This window comes from Nematolebias whitei, chromosome 3 (assembly GCF_014905685.2).
Source record: "Nematolebias whitei isolate Nwh7 chromosome 3, NemWhi1, whole genome shotgun sequence".
NCBI lineage: Eukaryota > Metazoa > Chordata > Actinopteri > Cyprinodontiformes > Rivulidae > Nematolebias > Nematolebias whitei.
In genome coordinates, this window is record NC_056500.1 from 17,471,736 (window position 1) to 17,491,510 (window position 19,775).

General features: G+C 40.0%; 1 protein-coding gene across 1 annotated transcript in view; it reads left to right on the plus strand.

The window, feature by feature from the left end:
- Positions 1-14,376, plus strand: part of opa1 (OPA1 mitochondrial dynamin like GTPase) — a 34,288-nt gene extending 19,912 nt beyond the window's left edge. Inside the window, exons 30-31 of the mRNA XM_037698050.1 lie at positions 13,451-13,524; positions 13,678-14,376. Coding sequence (XP_037553978.1) covers positions 13,451-13,515 — 65 coding nt within the window. The 3' untranslated portion in view covers positions 13,516-13,524; positions 13,678-14,376. The remainder of the gene's footprint in view (positions 1-13,450; positions 13,525-13,677) is intronic.
- Positions 14,377-19,775: the final 5,399 nt, after the last annotated feature.

Below are 19,775 nucleotides of genomic sequence, written 5' to 3' on the forward strand. Positions count from 1 at the left end.
CATTAAAGTGTGCTCTTAGAATCTTGTTGCACATTTTAGAGATATTTGTTTTTTGTAATAATCTCCACTTATTTTAATTTGTTGCTCAAGTTTTAATTAGAGTTACTGTGCAGTCTGAAGAGAGATGTCTCAGCTGTTATCAGGCACTGAACCTGCTATCAGCTGAGTGCTTTTATCAACTCGTAAAGATAAACAGATGGATCGACTTATGGACATACTGGCTAACTTACTAACTTTAATTATCCCAAATATTGAAAAAATTCTGGTGTTACAAACAGTCTGAGAACATTAACACTCAAACACAAAACATACACAGCAAAAAGAAGTAGCATATGAATAGATAGTGAAAAGAAAACATCAGGAAATTAAAATTAATTATCTTTGTAAATAAGGGAGAAATTAAACGTGATGGCTTGGGACTGGAAGGATTTCCTATATGTCAGAAAACAGTCTGCTCATTCCCTTTTTGTACACAGCGTTAGTGCTGGATTTCCAGTCCGGTCTGCTGTTGATGGTGACTCTCAGGTACCTGTAACCCTCCACCACCTCCTCTCCTTTAATGTACAGTGTGAAGGTGCGTTCCTTTTCTCAAAGTCAGTCACAGTGTCTTTGGTTTTGACCATGTTCAGCAGCCTTCTCCACTAAGCTGTCCACCATTACCCTGTATTCCTCTCCATCCTGAACACACCCAGCATCTGCCAAGTCATAAGGTAGTTTCTGAAGGTCACAGTACCAGAGTTGTACTGGAAATCACTGGTGTTAAAGATGAAGAGGAATTAAGATCGCAGTGTTTCCTGTGGAGCTCCCATATCACTGACCACTACGTCAGTCAGAAGACTGCCTGAACATGGAAACTGTGGCCTGCCTTTCAGATAGTCAGTAATCCAGGAAACAGTAGAATCTTTGGTCCACATCACCTGCAACTTCTTCCCCAAACGAAGTGTCAAAAGCACCGCAGAAGTCAGAGAAAGTGATTCTCATATTGTCGTTGCCACCATCCAAGTGCAAATGAGCTTGCTGCAGTAGGTAAATGACAGCGTCATCAACTCCCATGTAGGGCCGACAAGCAAACTATAGATGATCTGCTAGCGTTTTCAGCTGACCCATTGAGATTTTCCAGTACCTTCATCATGTGATGTAAGGGCTACTGGTCCAGTAATCCTTGAAGTCAGCTGATGTTTACTTTTTTGCGACTGGGACCAGGCAGGACATCTTCCAGAGCATCAGCACCCTCTCTTGGCTCAGGCTCAGGTTAAAGAGAAAGTTGGATAGCAAAGGTCTTCAGGACCCTAGGACTGATCCGATCAGGCCCTACAGCCTTCCTTGTGTGGAGTCTCTCCAGCTGCAATCAGTCATGTGAGGAATGGGAGTCTAGTACTTCAGTGGGGGAAAGATAAAAGTTATTGTCCATCAAAGATCACCACAGAGGAGTGGAGGGTGAGCGGTAACAGCTTGTGTGGAGACAGGGTACTTGTGGGTGTGACTGTGTAGAGGAGACATCAGGTTGTGAGCTGAACCTGTTGAAAAAACAATTGACCTTCTAAAGACTGTCTGATGGCATGCTGTCTTTCCCCTTACACCCAGTGATCAGCTTCATTTCAGACCACACGTCCGTTACATTGTTCTGTTGTAGTTTGGCCTCCCCCTTCTTGTAAGTGTTTATACACTTCTTTAGGATCATCTTCGGCTCACACTCTCAATTCTCTTGCCCGTCACAAGATCTTAAGGCCCTTTTTTTCTGAATGAATTAACTCGAGAGTTAAAAACACTTAACATAAATTGTACACACCTCTTCCCAGCTATGCAGACTCTACAGTAAATAAGATTTTGTCTGTCTGTTTACGAAGCAGCTATATTCCTGGCATTATGAAATCATCTTCCCTCAGAGATATTCATCCTGCTTTTTTTAAGACCTTTTAAAGCCAGTAGGTCATATTGCCTCAAGCCTATACTCTAACCTGACCTCACAGGTCATCCAGCTAATACCATAGGCTACTTGATACAGCATTTTTTTTATTGTAAGATTTTACTGGGTCTTCACACGTTTTTTTCACTGTCTCTCTGCCTCTGACAAATTCAGTCCAGCCAGCCCTGTCCCTGTTTGCCCATTCTCTCCCATGACAGAATGAGAAGGAAAGAATAGGAAATCAGAGAAGAGACCTTCACCTGACATCTCCTTCTGACAGGAAAGGAGGTAAGATAGAAGAGAAAAGAGGGAGTGATAGGAGACAGGGGAAAGGATAAACACACTTAACAAAGGCAAAAATATGCTCCCAGGGGCAGTGTGCTGTTAAGTTCTGTTTGCCACTGCTCACAGACAGGCTCAACATCGCTCAGGTTACAAACAGAGGTCAGGTGCATGCGTCAGTAAGACGGTGTGAAAGACACTTAATGAATGGTACAGTGTAGACTGCAGGTAGGTGTGTGTGTTTGTCAGCATGCCAGACAAGCTGTATGGCACAGTGCGGTTTCTGGAGCAAAGCCCAGGTCTAATGTGCAAACAGAGACCACGGAGCTGCTGCTGTTTCTTTCAAACACATTTAGAAACTGTCTTTTGTGTGTGTGCTGAGGGTTGTACCTGATTTGACAGTCTAATACATTTTAGTGTTTACAATGTCTTAACTGTTAGTATTAAATATTTTTAAATGCTTCTTTAGATGTCGCCTGTGTATTCTGAATGCACACAGACATTTAGACGGTAGTTGTGAGGGTTTTGATGACAGAACAAGAATATATATGCCTGAGGAAAATGTGAGTTCAAGTGCTAGTTGGAAACTTTCTAAATAATTGAACACTGATCAACTCAAATATTGTGTGAATGTTTATGAAGCATTCACACTATTGTGATCCATTTGTCTTTACGTTTTTCAGCATCTTTCTCGTTCCACAATTTTTGTGCTATTTCAACAAATCAAAATGTTCGGCTGTTTCAGGAGAAGGCTGCTATGACTTTTAGTATGGGTGCAACTTTAGCTTTTTGAAATGTTTAGCCTTTTCTGCCATTTTTATGAACTGAGCTCATTTTACATCCTTCAAATCTTTAGATCTGTTTACAACCTTTTACTGCTCCTTTCACATTTTGTTCTGGTTCAGCTTCTTTCAGCTTCCTTGTGCTAATTTAAACTTTTTCCCGCTCCTTTCAGCTAATTTCAACTATTTTTCCAGCTGTTTTATGCTCCTTTTTGGATTTTTTTTTCTGCTAACTACAACATTTTTGTGCTTCTTCTAACTACATTCTGAAAATGTCAGTTTCTTATGATCCTTTCAGCTTACTTCTGCTATTTTCAGCTTTTTCTGTTATTTCAGCTACTATTTAGCTGTTTTATGCTCATTCTAGCTTTTTCAGCTAATTCCACATTTTTTTGTTCTAATTTCTACTTTTTTCAGCCTAATTCAGCAAAAATGTGCTCTCTCCACTTCCTTTTAAGCTTTTTTCTGCTTTTTTAGCTTCTTTTCAGCTGATTTTGCTAATTTAATTTTTTTCAGATAATTTCCACTTTTTTGTGCTCATTTCTGCTTCTTTCAGCCTATTTGGGCAAACGTGTTCTTTCTGCTTTCTTTTGCAAATTCAAACTTCTACTTTTTCGCTATGTTTTTAGCATTTTTGGCTAGTTGCTGATGTTTTCAGATACATTCTAGTTTTCCGTGGTAATTTCTGCTACTTTCAGCCTAATTAACTTTTCTGCTTATTTCAGCTTGTTATTCTCCTTTCAGTGTATTTCTGCTACTCTCAGCTTTTTCTGCTATTTCAGCTTCTCTTTACTTATTGGCTAATTTTAGCTTTTTCAGCAAATTCCACATTTCTTAGCTCATTTCAGCTCTTTCAGCTTCTTCTGTTAGTTTAAGCTTTTTCTGTATTTTCAGCTACTTTTCAGCATATTTTTTGTTGTTGCTAATTTTAGCTTCTTCTTTTTTTTTTTGCCATTCAAGCAAATATGTGTTCTTTATGCTTTCTTTCTGCTAATACAGGCTTGTTCTTCCATTGCAGCTAGATTTCACATTTTTTAGCTAATTTCAGCTGTTTTTTTTTAGCAAATTCAGGTCTTCAAGACTTCAGGTCTCTCTTGTAAATGAGTCCCCGAGGCTCAATGGGATTAACCTGTTTAAATAAAGGTTGAATGAAAAAGTTCTTCTGCAACAAGCATTCACACTACAATTTCTCTAGTTGTTTTTGATTTTTTTTTTATTTAAAATGTATTAAGATTTATTCATGCACCAGGTCCAAATATGAATCTACTAGTATCACATGTGTGTTGCTGGCTCATTTATGTGAAGATCTAATTGAGAAGAACACCTGGCCAACGCACAGCCTCTTACAATAAACCTGTAATCTTCCCTGGAAGCTTTTTGGCATCGATACAAGCAGCGATTTGTGAAATATTGTGGATTTCTGTTTTTCGTGGCAAGGTTATCTGAGGGTTAAGGAATGAGAGGTGTCAACAGAAAGTGCTCTGAAAACAGTGATAATGTGTGAAGTGTTGGCATGTCTGCGCACGCAGTCACTTTCTCCTTTCTCTCGTGTGGAAGCAGAAAACAATAAAGCTCTGGATGTCTGGGCTTGCTCAGCGGAATGCCCTCTCAGCCTCACGCTCACTTTGTTTCCTTTCATCTCCTCCTCATCCTCCTTCCTTCACAGTGATTAGTGAGGGCTCGGTGAGAAGTGCTCCTCTGTGCTGCTCTGCTCGAAGAATGACGTATGATCTTCAGGTGTTTTGCTTGTGTGCGCCTTCATTCAGAAGAAGCAAGCAACTCGCATATTTAAGCTGATAGATGTTGTTTTTTATTTTTGTGTTGCTTAGGCAGGAGTGGTCTTATTCTTTAGCTTTCATTTATTATTGGTTTATTAGAAATTTCACGGTCCGTTCTGCTTATCTTCCTAATTAGGAAAAAACTATAGATTTTTTTTTTTTAAATCCACTGTATTTGTCTACTTTTCACAGCACAAGCACATGACTTGATTAAACCGTTAAGATACACTGCCTGGCCAAAAAAAATAGTCACCACCAAAAAGAAGGTCACAATAATATTTTGTTGGAGCGCCTTTAGCTTTAATTACAGCAGCATTCGCTGTGGCATTGTTTCGAGAAGTTTCTGCAATGTCACAAGATCTATTTCCATCCAGTGTTGTATTAATTTTTCTCCAAGATCTTGCATTGTTGACTAGACACTAGACATGATGGGTGCATCACTTCACCTGCCTCTCTTCTTACCCTGATGCACCCATCACTCTGGAACAGGGTAAATCTGGACTCATCAGACCACATGACCTTCTTCCATTGCTCCAGAGTCCAATCTTTATGCTCCCTAGCAAATTGAAACCTTTTTTCCAGTTAGCCTCACTGATTAGTGACTTTCTTAAAGCTACACAGCTGTTCAGTCCCAATCCCAAGAGTTCCCTTCACATTGTGCGTGTGGAAATGCTCTTACTTTCACTATAAAACATAGCCCTGAGTGCTGCTGTTGTTTTTCTTCGATTTGATTTCACCAAACGTTTAAGTGATCGCCGATCACGATCATTCAGGATTTTTTTCCGACCACATTTCTTCCTTGAAGACGATGGGTCCTCGCTATCCTTCCAGTTTTTAATAATGCATTGGACAGTTCTTAACCCAATTTTAGTATTTTCTGTAATCTCCTTAGATGTTTTCTCTGCTTGATGCCAATGATTTGACCCTTCTCAAACAGACTGACATCTTTTCCACGACCACACGATGTGTCTTTGACATGGTTGTTTAAAAAATGAGAAGCAACTCATCGCACCAGTTGGGGTTAAATAACGTTGCCAGCTGGAAGATAATTGACCATCAATTATCCAATAGGAGGCTCGTACCTATTTGCTTAGTTAAATCCAGGTGGTGACTTTTTTTGGCCAGGCAGTGTATGATAGTCTGCCATGGTACCCCACACGGATACCTGGGTGTTTTCTACAGTTGTATATTTTACATCCATCATTGTTCAGCATTTTGTATTATTCTGCAGGTTTGTTTTAATTTATTTTTAATATTTGTAGCAAAATTTATGCTATTGCTGTTTTAAAGAAGAAAGACTTTACCATTTTACTGGAGACACTTTAAGGCATCTGCAAATGTCCTCTTATGGCGGCCCTTTTGATATGTGCCCACAGATAGCAGACTGTGAAACGAGTTCTCCTCCCAGTTGCAGATCATTCATTCCCTGATGTATTTTCTGCTCATTAGAACAAACTAATTAAAAACTAAACGCAGTTTTTAAATTTCTGAAAGTGCCTTTATTTCATGGTTTATTTATGCAACATCCCTTATTTCATTTTTACCAACAAAAGGCCTCATTGTTTAGTTAGAAAAGTTTTAACAACATTTACATCTGCTGTCATCATAATAGAGGGTAATAAATCTAGTAACTCTAGAAGAAAGCAAAAAAGAAGAGCCTTGAGTTTTGTTTGACAGCCAATAAAAAAGGTGATGATTCCATGGGTTAAAAAAAAAGAACTTCTCAAGTAATAGTGATGTCATTTCTTATCCTGCTCTGGGAAAGCAAAGAAGCCAGTGTGAGAAGTGATCGGAGGAGAAACTGAGCCACGCTTCTGTTCACATTTTCATCACAATTTTACCCCCAGGATCCCATCCCACCCATCATCCTGCCACTCACACAAATACACAGACACATTTTTTAACACCAGGTTGAGACAAAACTATAGAAAAACTATAGACATTTTCTGTTTTAACAAATTTAAACTGCAGATGGTAATGTTGCTTCAGATTAGTTTTGTGCTTCACATGAAAAGTTTATTATCCAACATTTTTTTTTGGAAACCATCACAATTGTCATTCAGTTTAAAGCATTAAAATTTAAATAACTCAGTTTGTGTCAGACTAAAAGTAGATTGCATGTCAGAAAAGAATATGTTGCTGTGTATAAATGGCTGCTTCCATGCTGAGTACAGACCGAAACTAATAATGCCAGCCATAGACATGTGCCTTTTCCAAAGTGTATTAACCTATTTCACACATCTTTAGGTTGAAGAAAAGTGTTTCTGTGAGGGATTGTGACGAGTCCTCATTTTAAACCAGAGTTGTCTGCCTCATGTCCCCAGCTATGTGTGGATTTTCAAGATGACTTACAACTTAGTCTCGGTGCAGCCGTTATTGGAGAGTCAACTGTGGCCCTTCAAACACTTGAGACCCCTGACATTCTGTGATTTACACTCATAGACAGACTAATAATGTGATACCTTTTCTGTTTAAACAGTTCATATAAAAATATGATGGTTACACATCTGGATTATAGGTTTCATTAGTCTAGTACTATTGCTTTGCTAATGTAGCAAATTACAAATGCAGTGAGGGTTTTTTTAGTAGTGTGTCATCTGTAAAAGTTCAAGTTCAGAGGCACAAGAGCAGATGGTTGACTTCAACACCCTATGCTGAAATATTTCCATCCATCCATTATTTTTTACCCGCTTCTTCCATTTTTGGGTCACGGGGGTCGCCGGTGCCCATGTCCAGCAATCACTGTGCGAGGGGCGGGGTACACCCTGGACAGGTCGCAAGTCCATCACAGGGACACATAGAGACAAACAACCATTCACTCTCACACTCACACCTAGGGACAATTTAGAGTTACCAATCAGCCTAACATGCATGTTTTTGGTCTGTGGGCGGAAACTGGAGTACCAGGAGAAAACCCACGCATGCACGGAGAGAACATGCAAACTCCGCCCAGGAAGGCCACCGGACCGGGATTTGAACCGGGGACCTGCTTGCTGAAAGGCAGTAGCTCTACCAGTTGTGCCACCTTGCTGCCTGCTGAAATATTTATTTTTTTATTTTATTTTTTTAACTTTATTTATACAGGTAGTCTCACTGAGTCACGAGTACTCATTTTCAAGAGAGACCTCTTTGGGCAGCTACTCCCTGGGAGTGGTTAGGGATTGGGTGTCTTGCTCAAGTGTCTTGCTCAAGTGTTAAAGAAGCTTTAACGTGAAACATTTTACTCTTATTTATGTCGTCAGTTTGCAATTAAAATAGGAATAGAAATAGCACGTTTATGAGGATGGCCTGTTTAATTAGTTGAAGAAAAGACAGTAAAGTTGGACATCAATAAAAACACAATTCCACTGCCTCCAAACATTAAACCTGGAACTTTAAATTAACGCTGTTCTAAATGTTGTCACTCTTATCATTATCTTTACAACTTCCTGTGCTGAACTTTAAGGTCTGGACCTTGAAAGGCACAAGTGCTGCTTGTCAATAAAGCCGTAACCTGTTTTTTTCTAAACTTTCTCTCTCAGATATTTCTGTTTTTGTTTAGTCTGCCCCTCGGCTGACCCCACGGTTTGACCCATTCAGACCCGTGCACCCCTCTGCTCAGGTTGGGCTGCTCGCTCGCAGGCATCTGTTTTCTAGATAATAACCGTGAGTGCAAGCGCTGATTCATTGCTCATGCCACTGACACAGCCTTCGGGTCATTGACACACTCCTTCTCCCTGCGTCCACGTCTCTCTTGGTCCAGGTTTTATAGCACAAGCATCTAGATTTAGTGACAAATCAAGCAGCAAGCTGAGGAAAAAGATTTTCTGTTTGTTACATTAAGAGATCCAGTTTTAGAGACGGAAACGGCAGAATGTTTAAATGTTCATTGCCCCTAATATTTGCAGTCTTGGCGTAATGTCGTATAAAAAGTGAATTCATAAACAATGACAGGTTGGGACAGGAACCCGAACCCCACGTTTTTTCATGGCCATGTTGTGAACTGATGCTTTTATTGTCTGAACGAAGAACAGCATGTGAAAGCAGCTTTAACCTTGGCACTAGGTTCCATCTACTAAAATCTCTCTGTTGTCACTTTTTACAACGGCTACCTTTTTTTTTTTCACCACATCCTGTGAAGAAAAGTGACCATCTCCAGTTGGACAGGGATTAGGCTCCTTTCTCTTTTCTCTTAAGTCTTTTTCTTGTCTGCCTGTCCTCTGTTTTGGACATAGTCTAATTACAGGTTAATTAAAGGCCTTTTGGCTCCGTCCTCCTTCTGCCAGTGCTTCGGCCACAGCAGGCTTAGAAACCTCTACAGAGTGCCAGTGAATGAGATATCATTTCATGTGGAGATCAGCAAAGAGAAGACCTTAAAAAAAAAGGATTTGAGGAAAAGGCTCCCCACCACCACCACCCCACCCTCGGCAACCCACACACGGACAAGCATTTTAAAGAAGGGGCCTCTGGGATAGAGGGTAGAGAGGATTATGGGAATATTCATGACCAGATAAAGGGGTGAGCGGTTGAATGACTGTGTTTTGGGGCTCATCTCTTAGGTAAACAGAAGCCTAAATGGAGTTTTAAATCGCTACTCCCCTCCGCACAGTCAGGAGCAGGCAGTAGTGACTCTGACCACTGTTTTTGTTGCATTTTCACAGGGTGGTGAAAAGAAAGCCTTGTTATGGCCTTTTCTTTATCATGCTGTGGTCTTTGGGTTGCAAACAGATGGTGCTGGGGGGAAATAAATATCTGCTTCTCACAGTTTTTAGCCCTGAAATATTGGCTGCTCTAAAAGACGCTATTAACACTCAGCTGTAACCTCCTGAATGCATCTGAGTGCTCTTTCTAGAGTTATTGCTAAATATGCTAATGAATGCATTGGTAGTCTGTCACAGGTAAAAATTAGTAGCATTTTCATCATGATTGTTCATTTTTAGCTGTTCAGTGTAGTAAAGTGGAGCAACAGTGAACTGAAACAAATCTTAATGGTTTACGTAATAATAGTTACAGTTGATCAGCCAAGGCAGGGGTTCCCAACTCTGGTCCTTGAGGAACATCATTCTGCATGTTTTAGTTGTTTCTCTGCTCCTACACCTGATTTATTAACAGGCTTCTGCAGAACACGGGGAAGTAATTAAAACACTGAACCAGGTGTGTTGGAGCAGGGAAACAACTAAAACATGCAGGATGATGTTCCTCAAGGACCAGGGTTGGGAACCACGGATCTAAAGTAAATATAGCCGTATTGGTTAGATATGAAGCTCTGCCCAAATAAATATTGATAAAGCTGACTAGGAGGCATTAGTTTTAATTTTTACAGTTTAGTAATAGGTTTTCAGTTACTTCAATAACACCCACTTGTCAGCTTTCATAGTTATTCCAGGAAATCGTATCAGGATTTTTCTTATTTTAACTCTTTTGATCTAACCTCCACACCCACTCAGCCTACATTAATCCAACGGATCTACAGGTTTCTGCGCACAGTTGGCAGGATCTTTAATGTTTGACCTGCGCTAAGCATCATGTACCAGAAAGCCACTTGTCATCCACCACATCTAAACCCAGTGAGAATCTTTGAAGCTTGAGCCCGGGGATTCCCCATGTTTTCCATGGTCTGACAGTCTGTACCCTTGTTTTCTCACCCCAACCAAACGTCCCACCCTCCTTTTTCTTCAGGTCAGACAGATGTCGGGAATCCTGCTCCTCCTATTAACCTGGATTGAGTTATGTTGTCCTGTGGTCAGGGCACGTAGCTTAATCTAGGCCCTGCGGTGGGCTGCATGTTGCAATGGCGTATCACGGGGTTGTGTTTCATGCAGCCCCACACCTGCTGCTGTGACTTGTCAGAGTTTCTTCTGACAGGCCCCTTTAATGCCTCCATTAGGTGTAGTAATCTTTTTCCTGAGTGTGTTAACAGAGTATCAAAGGCTGGGAATTTTTTCCCCTGCCACCTGCCAGTGGAGAACATGTTAGAAGGTGAAAAAAGATGGAAGTGGCATGACTGTACAGCTTCTTTGTTTTTTAAGATATTGGAGTCTTTCACAGCCAAGTTTACTGACTGTCAGTTTTTCATACATGTTTTAGCTTCCATGTGGTTATTCAGCTGTTCTTTATAACCATTTTCAGGTTAGAGGTTGTGGTGCGACTTTATCTTTCCTAACTACAGTTTGTTTTCTATCCATCAAGAAAAAATATTCATATAAGTTTCCCATCAAAAAGGGCCTGCACACAAGCCTCTTGAGGCTGATATTTACGGTTCTTTCCCTCTAAAGTACTGAGCCTTGTGCTGATGCTAAATAGATGCTTGGGGCACTTGTGCTCCAAACCACAATGATTTATCTTCCTGAAAGAGTCTTTCAAAGCTGCATTCTCAGTTGGCCTTTTTGTAGGAAAACAATCAACAATAGTTCTCTGTGAATCTCGTGTTGCTGATTGATCAAGATGGAGCAGTATTAGTTTGCTCTTCTGAGCCAGTGTTTGAGTTTGTGCTTGGGGGAGATCCAGACAGATTAGCGAGGGTGACGGGGAAGCTGGAGAAGCAGCCAGACCCAGAGGTGCAGTTGGCATTGCAAACCATGGTTTCCTCTTTTTTTTTATAGAGTTGGCCCACTGTCTCGTTTCAGCCACTGTTAAGTCAGTGATTAAGGCTGCTTTAGATGGCGAGCTCATCTCGTGTGACCGTACACGTCAGATGGAAGGTTTGTTCATATTATGCTCTATAGACAATGGTAGTTAAATCATGAAAAGAAGTGACTGCTTTCCCACTAGATTCCCCTCTTCTCATGAGAGATGCTGTTATAGCTTCTCCTTTTGCCCAGGAGGTAGAAATTATAAAAGGAGGGTTGGGGCTTTGATGTGGCTGCAAAGGCCTTCATCATCTGATGTGTTAAGGAGCTCTGCCTTAAGGTCTGGCTTTTTTGTCAGAGGGCATCTCGTTTGTGGTGAAAATGTGAGGAAATTTCTATGTGCAGAATACTGCCATGGGATTGAAAATGTTTTAATTGAACTATTAATAACTGCTTATACTATTTTTTATATGGAAGAATAAGTGTCCTTCACGGTTTGCAGTTTTTTGACACAGTTCAACAATCGGTTGGTTATCAAATTATCTCTCAGGTTGGAGGCAATGTGTTCAACATAACGGTACTTCATCTAGCTACCTAACGATCACTAATGGTGTGCCACAAGGCTCAGTTTTAGGTCCCACTCGTTTTACAATTTATATAAATAATGTAGGTCAAAGCATTCCTGATGCATCCTTGCATCTTTATGCTGATGACACTGTTGTTTATTTCCAAGCTAACTCATTTGCCAAGCTTTTCCAGTTTCTACAGTCTGCATTTGACATCATTCAGTCAGATTTATTCCATCCCGAACTGGTGCTAAATGCTGACAAAACCAAAGTAAATATGTTCTTGTTTTTAGTACTTTACCTTGTTTTACGGCACCCTGATTTATTGTTTTATAACATTACATTTATTCTAACTGCATTTTTACTTTAGTTTATTGTTGGCATTGTTTACTGTTATCATTGTCTGTACTTTGTATGTTCTGTCTGGAACAGGTCTCTCTTGTAAACGAGTCCTCATGGTTCAATGAGACTAGCCTGTATAAATAAAGATTTAAATTGTCAAATGAGAAGCAAAATCTTTTTCACCATTTAAAACCGCTCTATAAGTTTAGTTATAAGCTGCAGCTCCGACAAACTCCTGGTGGGCTCCGGAAACAGTGTTGGACCTACAGGCAGCGCATCCACGCCCATTAATAAATGTAATTATTAATTGTTGTTGAAATCGGGTCTCTCTTGTAAATGAGTCCTCGAGGCTCAATGGGATTTACCTGTCTAAATAAAGGTTGAATGAATGAGTCCTCTTGGGCCAGCTAGCAGCTCTTGGATTCGCCAATGGGTCTGGAGATCCGGTTTTGGTCCGGTTCCCAATGGGTTTCGTGCGGCTCTCTGCATCTGCTGGGCGCCAAAGTCACTATGAATAAGAACCAAACTTTTTCTAATCAGCTCAAAACTTTCTCTCCTCTAGTATTTCAGCAGAAGGCAACTGGGTGATAAATGCTGACAAAACTGGGCTTCTGGGTGAGACTCTGTTGGCTTCTGGGAAATGTAGTCATTTTGATCTAGGGGCCGACATGGGGTAGAGGCAGGGCAGCCAACTCGGGACCGAAAGTCCCAGGTTCGAAAGCCATTCCCACATGTCGTGGTGTCTCTGAGCAAGACACCTAATCCCTAATTGCTCCCTGGGCGCTTACATAGCTGCCCTCTGCTCCACTTGGGTGTATCTCAGGTGTGATGGGTTAAATGCATAGAACCAATGGGAACATACAATAATGACAATGCACTTTACTTAAAGGTTGAATGAAAAAAAAAAAATCAACAAAAAAACCCAAAAGAAACAGTGATTTGAGCTGTAACGAGATTTTATGTTAAATACTCTTTCTTTTTGTTAACTTATTCCAGTATAAACATTTAGGTTTGTGCACCCTCAACATACATACAGCCTTTTTTTAATTTAACATATGTTGTTCTGATTAACCACTTGTCAAAAATCCCACAAATATTTAATGTTTTAAACACAAAAGTTTCATCATGTATAAACCTGGTATCATTTTGACATTTAAATGTAATTATTAATTGTTGCAGACTTATATTTGTTTTTATGTTGCATTTTAACACAATTTCTTCTTCTTTTTTTTGTTACTCTTCACAGAGAAAGTTCGTGAGATCCAGGAGAAACTTGAAGCTTTCATAGAAGCTCTTCACAAGGAAAAATAACAGATTCAGGTATTTGTTTCTGCAAAGTGAAATTCACCTGTTGCCTCAAAGTAAAGTGTTGCAGGTTTAAAGAAATGAAATTGCATCTAGTGTCAGGATTAACTAGTTTTTTCTTGATTCTTATCGTCAGCAATGTTAATAATAATAATCTTTGTGTCACAGCAGAAGGAATGCACTGAACACAAACATCTGTAAAGGACTGCCCTGGCCCCCCGGCACCCTTTTACCCCTCTCCTGATTTTATCTTCCTCAACCTGGCTTTTCTCCCACACACTGATGGAGTCACGGACCTGCGCAGAAGTCAAACAAGGAGGAACCATTTCCTGGCTTTTTTCTTGAATTTCTGTTTTCTAATATTTCTCTGAGACAAGAGAGAGACAGGAGCATAAAGAAGAGAAAACAAGACATACATTGCATACTTGTTTTCAATGAATGAGGACCGTGAACATGTTTTTCTTCCACTTAATTATCCCCTGGCTGCTGTCATTGCTTAAAAAAATTGTGTATGTGCACCAAACAAACCTGAAACAAGTTCAGTATATATCCCTACATTTCAATGGTATTTATTGTTTTACCACAAAATACTTTTTTTTTTTTTTCTAATTGGCCTCAATAAATAACATCTTTATGTCCTCGGCATGTTTTTTCCTGGCCTGTTTACATACACCAACATTTCACAAAGTGGGTTTTTATGGATTAAAATAACATTTAGATTTTAGGAATTATTGAGAACCTAATTGGAGTTACAAAGTTATAAAACATGTCTTTTTAAGAACTAGTTTTGGGGGAAAATGTTGTCATGATGATTTTAAAACACATTTTCTGTCACTTACCTGTTGAAATTAGATCATAAGAGACTTTTACAGCACTAACTTTAGTTTTCTTTTTTTTAGATCAGGTTGTTAGTGCTGATCCAATATCCAGTCTAACTTAGTTGGATTTCTGTCAGTATTTTTTGTTTTGGTCATTTATGTTTATTTTGTTGACACCTGTGTGTGACTGCAACACATCTGTACTCATCCTCCCAGCTGTGCCTGCACAGTTCTTAACCTCAAACATGGAAATAATTATCTCGCTTTCTTCAAAGTCGAGGAAAACAATATTTGTTCTTCCTCTCAAAGTTTTTGCTCCTTTCTCTTTCTTATCATTACCTGTACTACTTCTGCATGTCCTTTATTTGGACCTTTCCGTTCTCCCCATCACCAGTATCTTGCTTGGAAACTCAAAAGTGGTTGAATATAAAAGGGAGAGAAGGATCATGCGGCCCTTGTTTGTTCATTCACTCGTTAATTCTTGTGTAAATGGGTTCATGTAAATACATTGACATGATGTGCACTCTGCTCAGATATAAAGTGGAACGGCAGCAAGGAGCTACCATCACACGAGGACACTGTGAGCCACTTGTGGGTCAGAAAACTGATGAGTTGGTTCAAAAACACATTTTATGTTGTAGAAAGTCATGTGCGCATGGTGTACCCCTGCAGATGAGCGTTATTTATTAAATTTGTGTTTGAAATTAAATGGACTACTTTTTGTTGTTTTGCATTTAATTGCACTTTTAAACATTTATTTTCCCAACAGTGGAAGCAGCTTTTCAGCTAATATTATTTGCCAGATTGTGCGTGATTTCTTTTGAGCCAGAATATGTGTTGATGGGTTCTTATTCGGCATCAGCTGATCAAAACTTTACAAGTCCATCCATCCATTATCTTTACCAGCTTTTTCCTTTTTCAGGTCGCGGGGGTCACTGGTACCTATGTCCATCTACCGCTGTGTGAGAGGCCTGGACAGGTCACGAGTCCATCACAGGGACACAGAGATAAATGAGACAACCATTCACTCTCTCACTCACACCTAGGGACAATTTAGAGTTACCAATCAGCCTGACATGTTTTTGGTTTGTGGGAGGAAACCGGAATACCCGGAGAAAACCCACACACGCACAGAGAGAACATGCAAACTCCAACCAGAAAGACCCCCCAGACTGGGATTTGAACCAGAGTAACCTGCTCACTGAGATGCAGCAGCTCTACCAACTGTGCCACTGTGATGCCCACTTTACAAGTCCAGCAGCTTTATTTTTTATTAAAATACTCTAAAATAAAGATGTTTCCCATACTTACATGCTAAACTAATAAAAATCAATTAAATCTAATATATCCATGCAAACATAATTATAAGCTGGCAGGTTGCAGGTTTACTCGTTATTTCACTGAGATGTAAAAAATGGCTTCAGACTCCAGAAGTCCCCTAAAACGTACACATTCTTTGAGCCAGAAATTCCCAAAGCTGCACAGGTTTATTTTAAGTCTTAATAAAATAGTGTTTATAAGCTTGATTTTGTTCCTTTTTTAAAAATCTGTGGATAAAGACATTGGATGAACTGGGTACGTAATCCATCAATACAGGTAGATGATCCAGCAACAGAGCTGAAGCCCAAACGAGTCACCTAATGTGAAACTGACTCGGCGAATGGGTGTATCTATTCTGAAATTATAAATAAATAAGGGGATTCACTTGGAGAGGTACAACTGACGGGAAGCAAAGAAATCTAAAAGTAAACGTGCATTAAAGGCAAACTAGCAGCTAATATTACATCGAGGAAACGAACTGATAAAGATGAAAACCTTGAAGCGATTCAGTACGTTTGATTACATATATCGCAGTTTTGATGTCAATTTATCTGTGGTGATTTTTGTTACCTCTAACAATCAAATGTTACAGGAATCAATGAGAATTTAACGAGGCCTAATACTTCCTGAGTTCATGTTAGTGTGAAACATGAAGTACAAACAAGGGTTAGACTGTCCACGTTCAAGTTATTGCAGGAAGATTGTTGTTGAAGCTTCCATCTTTATATGTGCACATATAAATATTTTTTAAATTACTTTTAAATGTTTAGGTGCTTTTCTATCTCACTTTTTAATTTTAAATCCCACACACGAGGCTTGACTTGCTGCAGTAAATGTTATCACTCATATTTTTTGCACAAGGTGTTTAAAATTTCTCTGCAAATCCTTAATTCGGAACAGTTTAGTATGGGGAAAGATACACTGTCATTCTGAATATTTTTTGTTTAGACGACACGCCACAGTCATGGATGAACTATTCAGGTCACATATTTAGTAAAAGGTTGTAGATTTATTAGAACATACAGTATAAAACTTCTTGTTAGCTGAGCTGATGTAGCTGTCATATGTCTAAAACCTAACTTTGTCTAATAACTTCAACAGTATTCAGCATTTTATGTGGAATATTTGACTAAATGTAATTTTTTATGTTTTCGTGTTGCTTTTAAGGTAATAATCCTGGTTTTCGTGTCTGAACATGGAATTTGTAAAACCGTAAGAGAACCTCCTTTGATGTATTGTTTGGCTGTGAGCCCTGGAGACCTGTGCTCTATGTCTGTGTGTTTTTATGGGATGCTGTTGTTTTAGAGCCGCTGCTGCTGGATGCAGTGACCTGTGTGCTGATGAGCTGAGGCCTCTGCTCCAGGTCCGGGCTAAAACTCTCCGAGTATTTAGTTCTACAGGGTGTTATCTAGTCCCAGAGCAGGCTGAAGGCATGCCACAGCCTGAGGCAGACATCTGAGGGTCTGACTGATTAATAAGTTGGGGTCCAGAGGTCCTCCACTCCCGGGCATCTCTCCTTTCACAGACGCCTGGCTGTTACCACATCTCTACATTACTCAATGGGCTGAACAGTGAGGAAGGATGGATGAGGGAGAGGGGGTGGGGTACCTCATCATCACCTGAGGCTTTACCTATAAAGAGAACTGCTTCTTGTCAAACTGTTGCTTTCTTTTCGTCTGTTTTCCTAAAAACAGAACGAATGAGCCCTAATGACTTTGTCGCCTTGAAAAGCAAAGGGGAAAAAGTCAACCTCCAGCTGAAGGCCTTTGTGTTATCAGAGAGCGGCTCTCTGTGAGTACGGAGGCCAGCAGCAGCACACGATGAGCTATTAGCATCTGCAAAGGCCGTCACGTTGACTAATAGCCGACAACACAACGGCACAGTGGCACGGTTTGTGTTTTCCTTAAATCCTCTTTATTGTGGTGACACAAAAGCAGCCGGGCCTGACCTGTCAAATGTGCCACAGCAGCGGACGAACACAAAGCGCTGTTGCTAGTCTTTCTGAAGAAAAAGAAAAGCCTGATTTTGTTACTTCATTTTTTTACCCCCCCCCCAGTCCCCCTTCCACCTGATCATAAAAACAGCCTTTTGGCAGTTTTTTTTTTCTGGCAAACGAGGCGGTGTTAGCGTTGGTGCTACTGACATTGCTTTCTTCCTCTGTTCTTTGTTAACAACCTGATGTGCAATTCAATTCAAAAATACTTTATTAATCCCAAAAAGAAATTAAGTGTTGTCATCATGCTGGTTTCAGTCAAGAGTTGTTATAGAGGCTGATAGGTGTGGGCAGGAAGGATCTTCTGCAGCAAATCTGAAGAATCTGGCCACAGATACCGATCTGTCCACCTGGATCCAGTTTGCTGTCAGATCTGGCGGGCCTCTCGGTCCTCCTGGGCAGCAGGACTGCCTGAATGCCGGGCAGAATTCCTCCCTCAGCGATGGTCACTCCTGCCAGCAGTCTGCCGAGCTCCTCATTGCCACAGTCAGACAGCTGAAGGTGCCGGAGGATGATCCTGGTTCTCCAATTGTCACGAACCAAGTTTCCCACCAGCTCCAGGATCTCGGCGGTCAGGTACTTGAGCACCGCCACCAGGTTGATGGGAATTCATCCACGGTGCCTCCTTTTCAACTAATTTGGGATTTGGAGCTGTAGTTGAGGTATGAGCTTTTGAGTTCATCAGCTGCTCATGGTTGTTAAAAAAAACATTGTTGCCATGGTTACGCATCATAACAAATGCCCCAAACTAAAAAGGTTTTCAATAAAAATCTTTCCAGCTGCACAGCATCTGATATCAGCAGAAATAAGCTTCCGAAAAAGCTATTTACACCTAGAAAAAGAGTAAAGTTTTTAAAAGCAATATCCCAGAATGAATGTAAAAGAGCTACTCCAACATGCAGCCACCCCGAGCAGCGCAATTCACAAAGGTGCAACATGAGGCAGAAACTGAAGCAAAGAGGCTGATCACTGAGCTACCTGGTCTTCACACGCACCATGAAACTACTTTTGGAAAATTAATTTATGATGAAGAGTAACAAAACAAATGTAATAATTGGCTTTATGCTTCAAATGCTTATCTAATGGCAAAAAAACCCACAAAGTTTTGATTTGGTCACCATTTAAAACAAAACCATGTTTTAATGCAGTTTCAATCACTCACTGGCAAAAGCCAATATTATTTTTATACACCTGTCAAAGACGAACATAGTTTCTGTCTGTGACAGCATGTCATCAACTTTTCAGCACCCCAGCTGTAAAGTCAAGGTGACAAATCAAGGTCAAAGGTGATAAGGTATTTGCTTGACCGAGCCATTGCCATAGATTGCTGTACTGCTAAATAATAGTTAGTTGATTGACATAGAATGTGCTGTATGCAGTACTTTTGTTTTGTCTCTGTCTATACATGATTAAAATCAGCATCTCGTGAACCAGTGGATGGCTTTTAAAAACATTCATAAAGTCATAATCAAATGCACAACATTATTTTTATTTTATACGATTAAACATGGTGAATTGACCTTAACAAACACAAAAATAGGAATAATTCTGTTAATTTAACAAATACAGAGTTAAACTTTGTGTGGTAGTAGCTGAGAATTCTCCCCAACACATACTGCAACTGCTAACAGGCCGTGCAGGTTCTTTGCTTTAAATTTTGCCATTAACTGATGTAGTGAACTTTGTTAGCAAAATATATTCTAGACTACTGGATAAATTTGACGTAAACTGACATAATAATTCATATATTCTTATCTCCACATGGTTCCCACACTCGACCAAGCTGTGGTTTTGCTGTTCACATTTTTTTTTTTTTTTTTGCTTTACTTTTACTTACTTACCATTTTATTTTAAAGTTTGTTATGGCTTCTTTCCTCTGCACACCTGCTAATGACTATCAATCAGCACACCTGCTCTTTATTTTCTAATGCTTTCCCTCAGTTTATACAGAAAGTCTCTTGGTTTTTGTTCATGGTCAGATTATCTGTGTACTTCAGTTGTCATGGTGCTTGATGTATTGAACATTTAGTGTTTGTACATAGTTATTGTAACCCCAAGCTTCCCTCCAGCCTGCCTACATTTGGGCTCATTTAACCACCACCGGAAATAGTTTTATGATTTGGTTTAAAAACAAG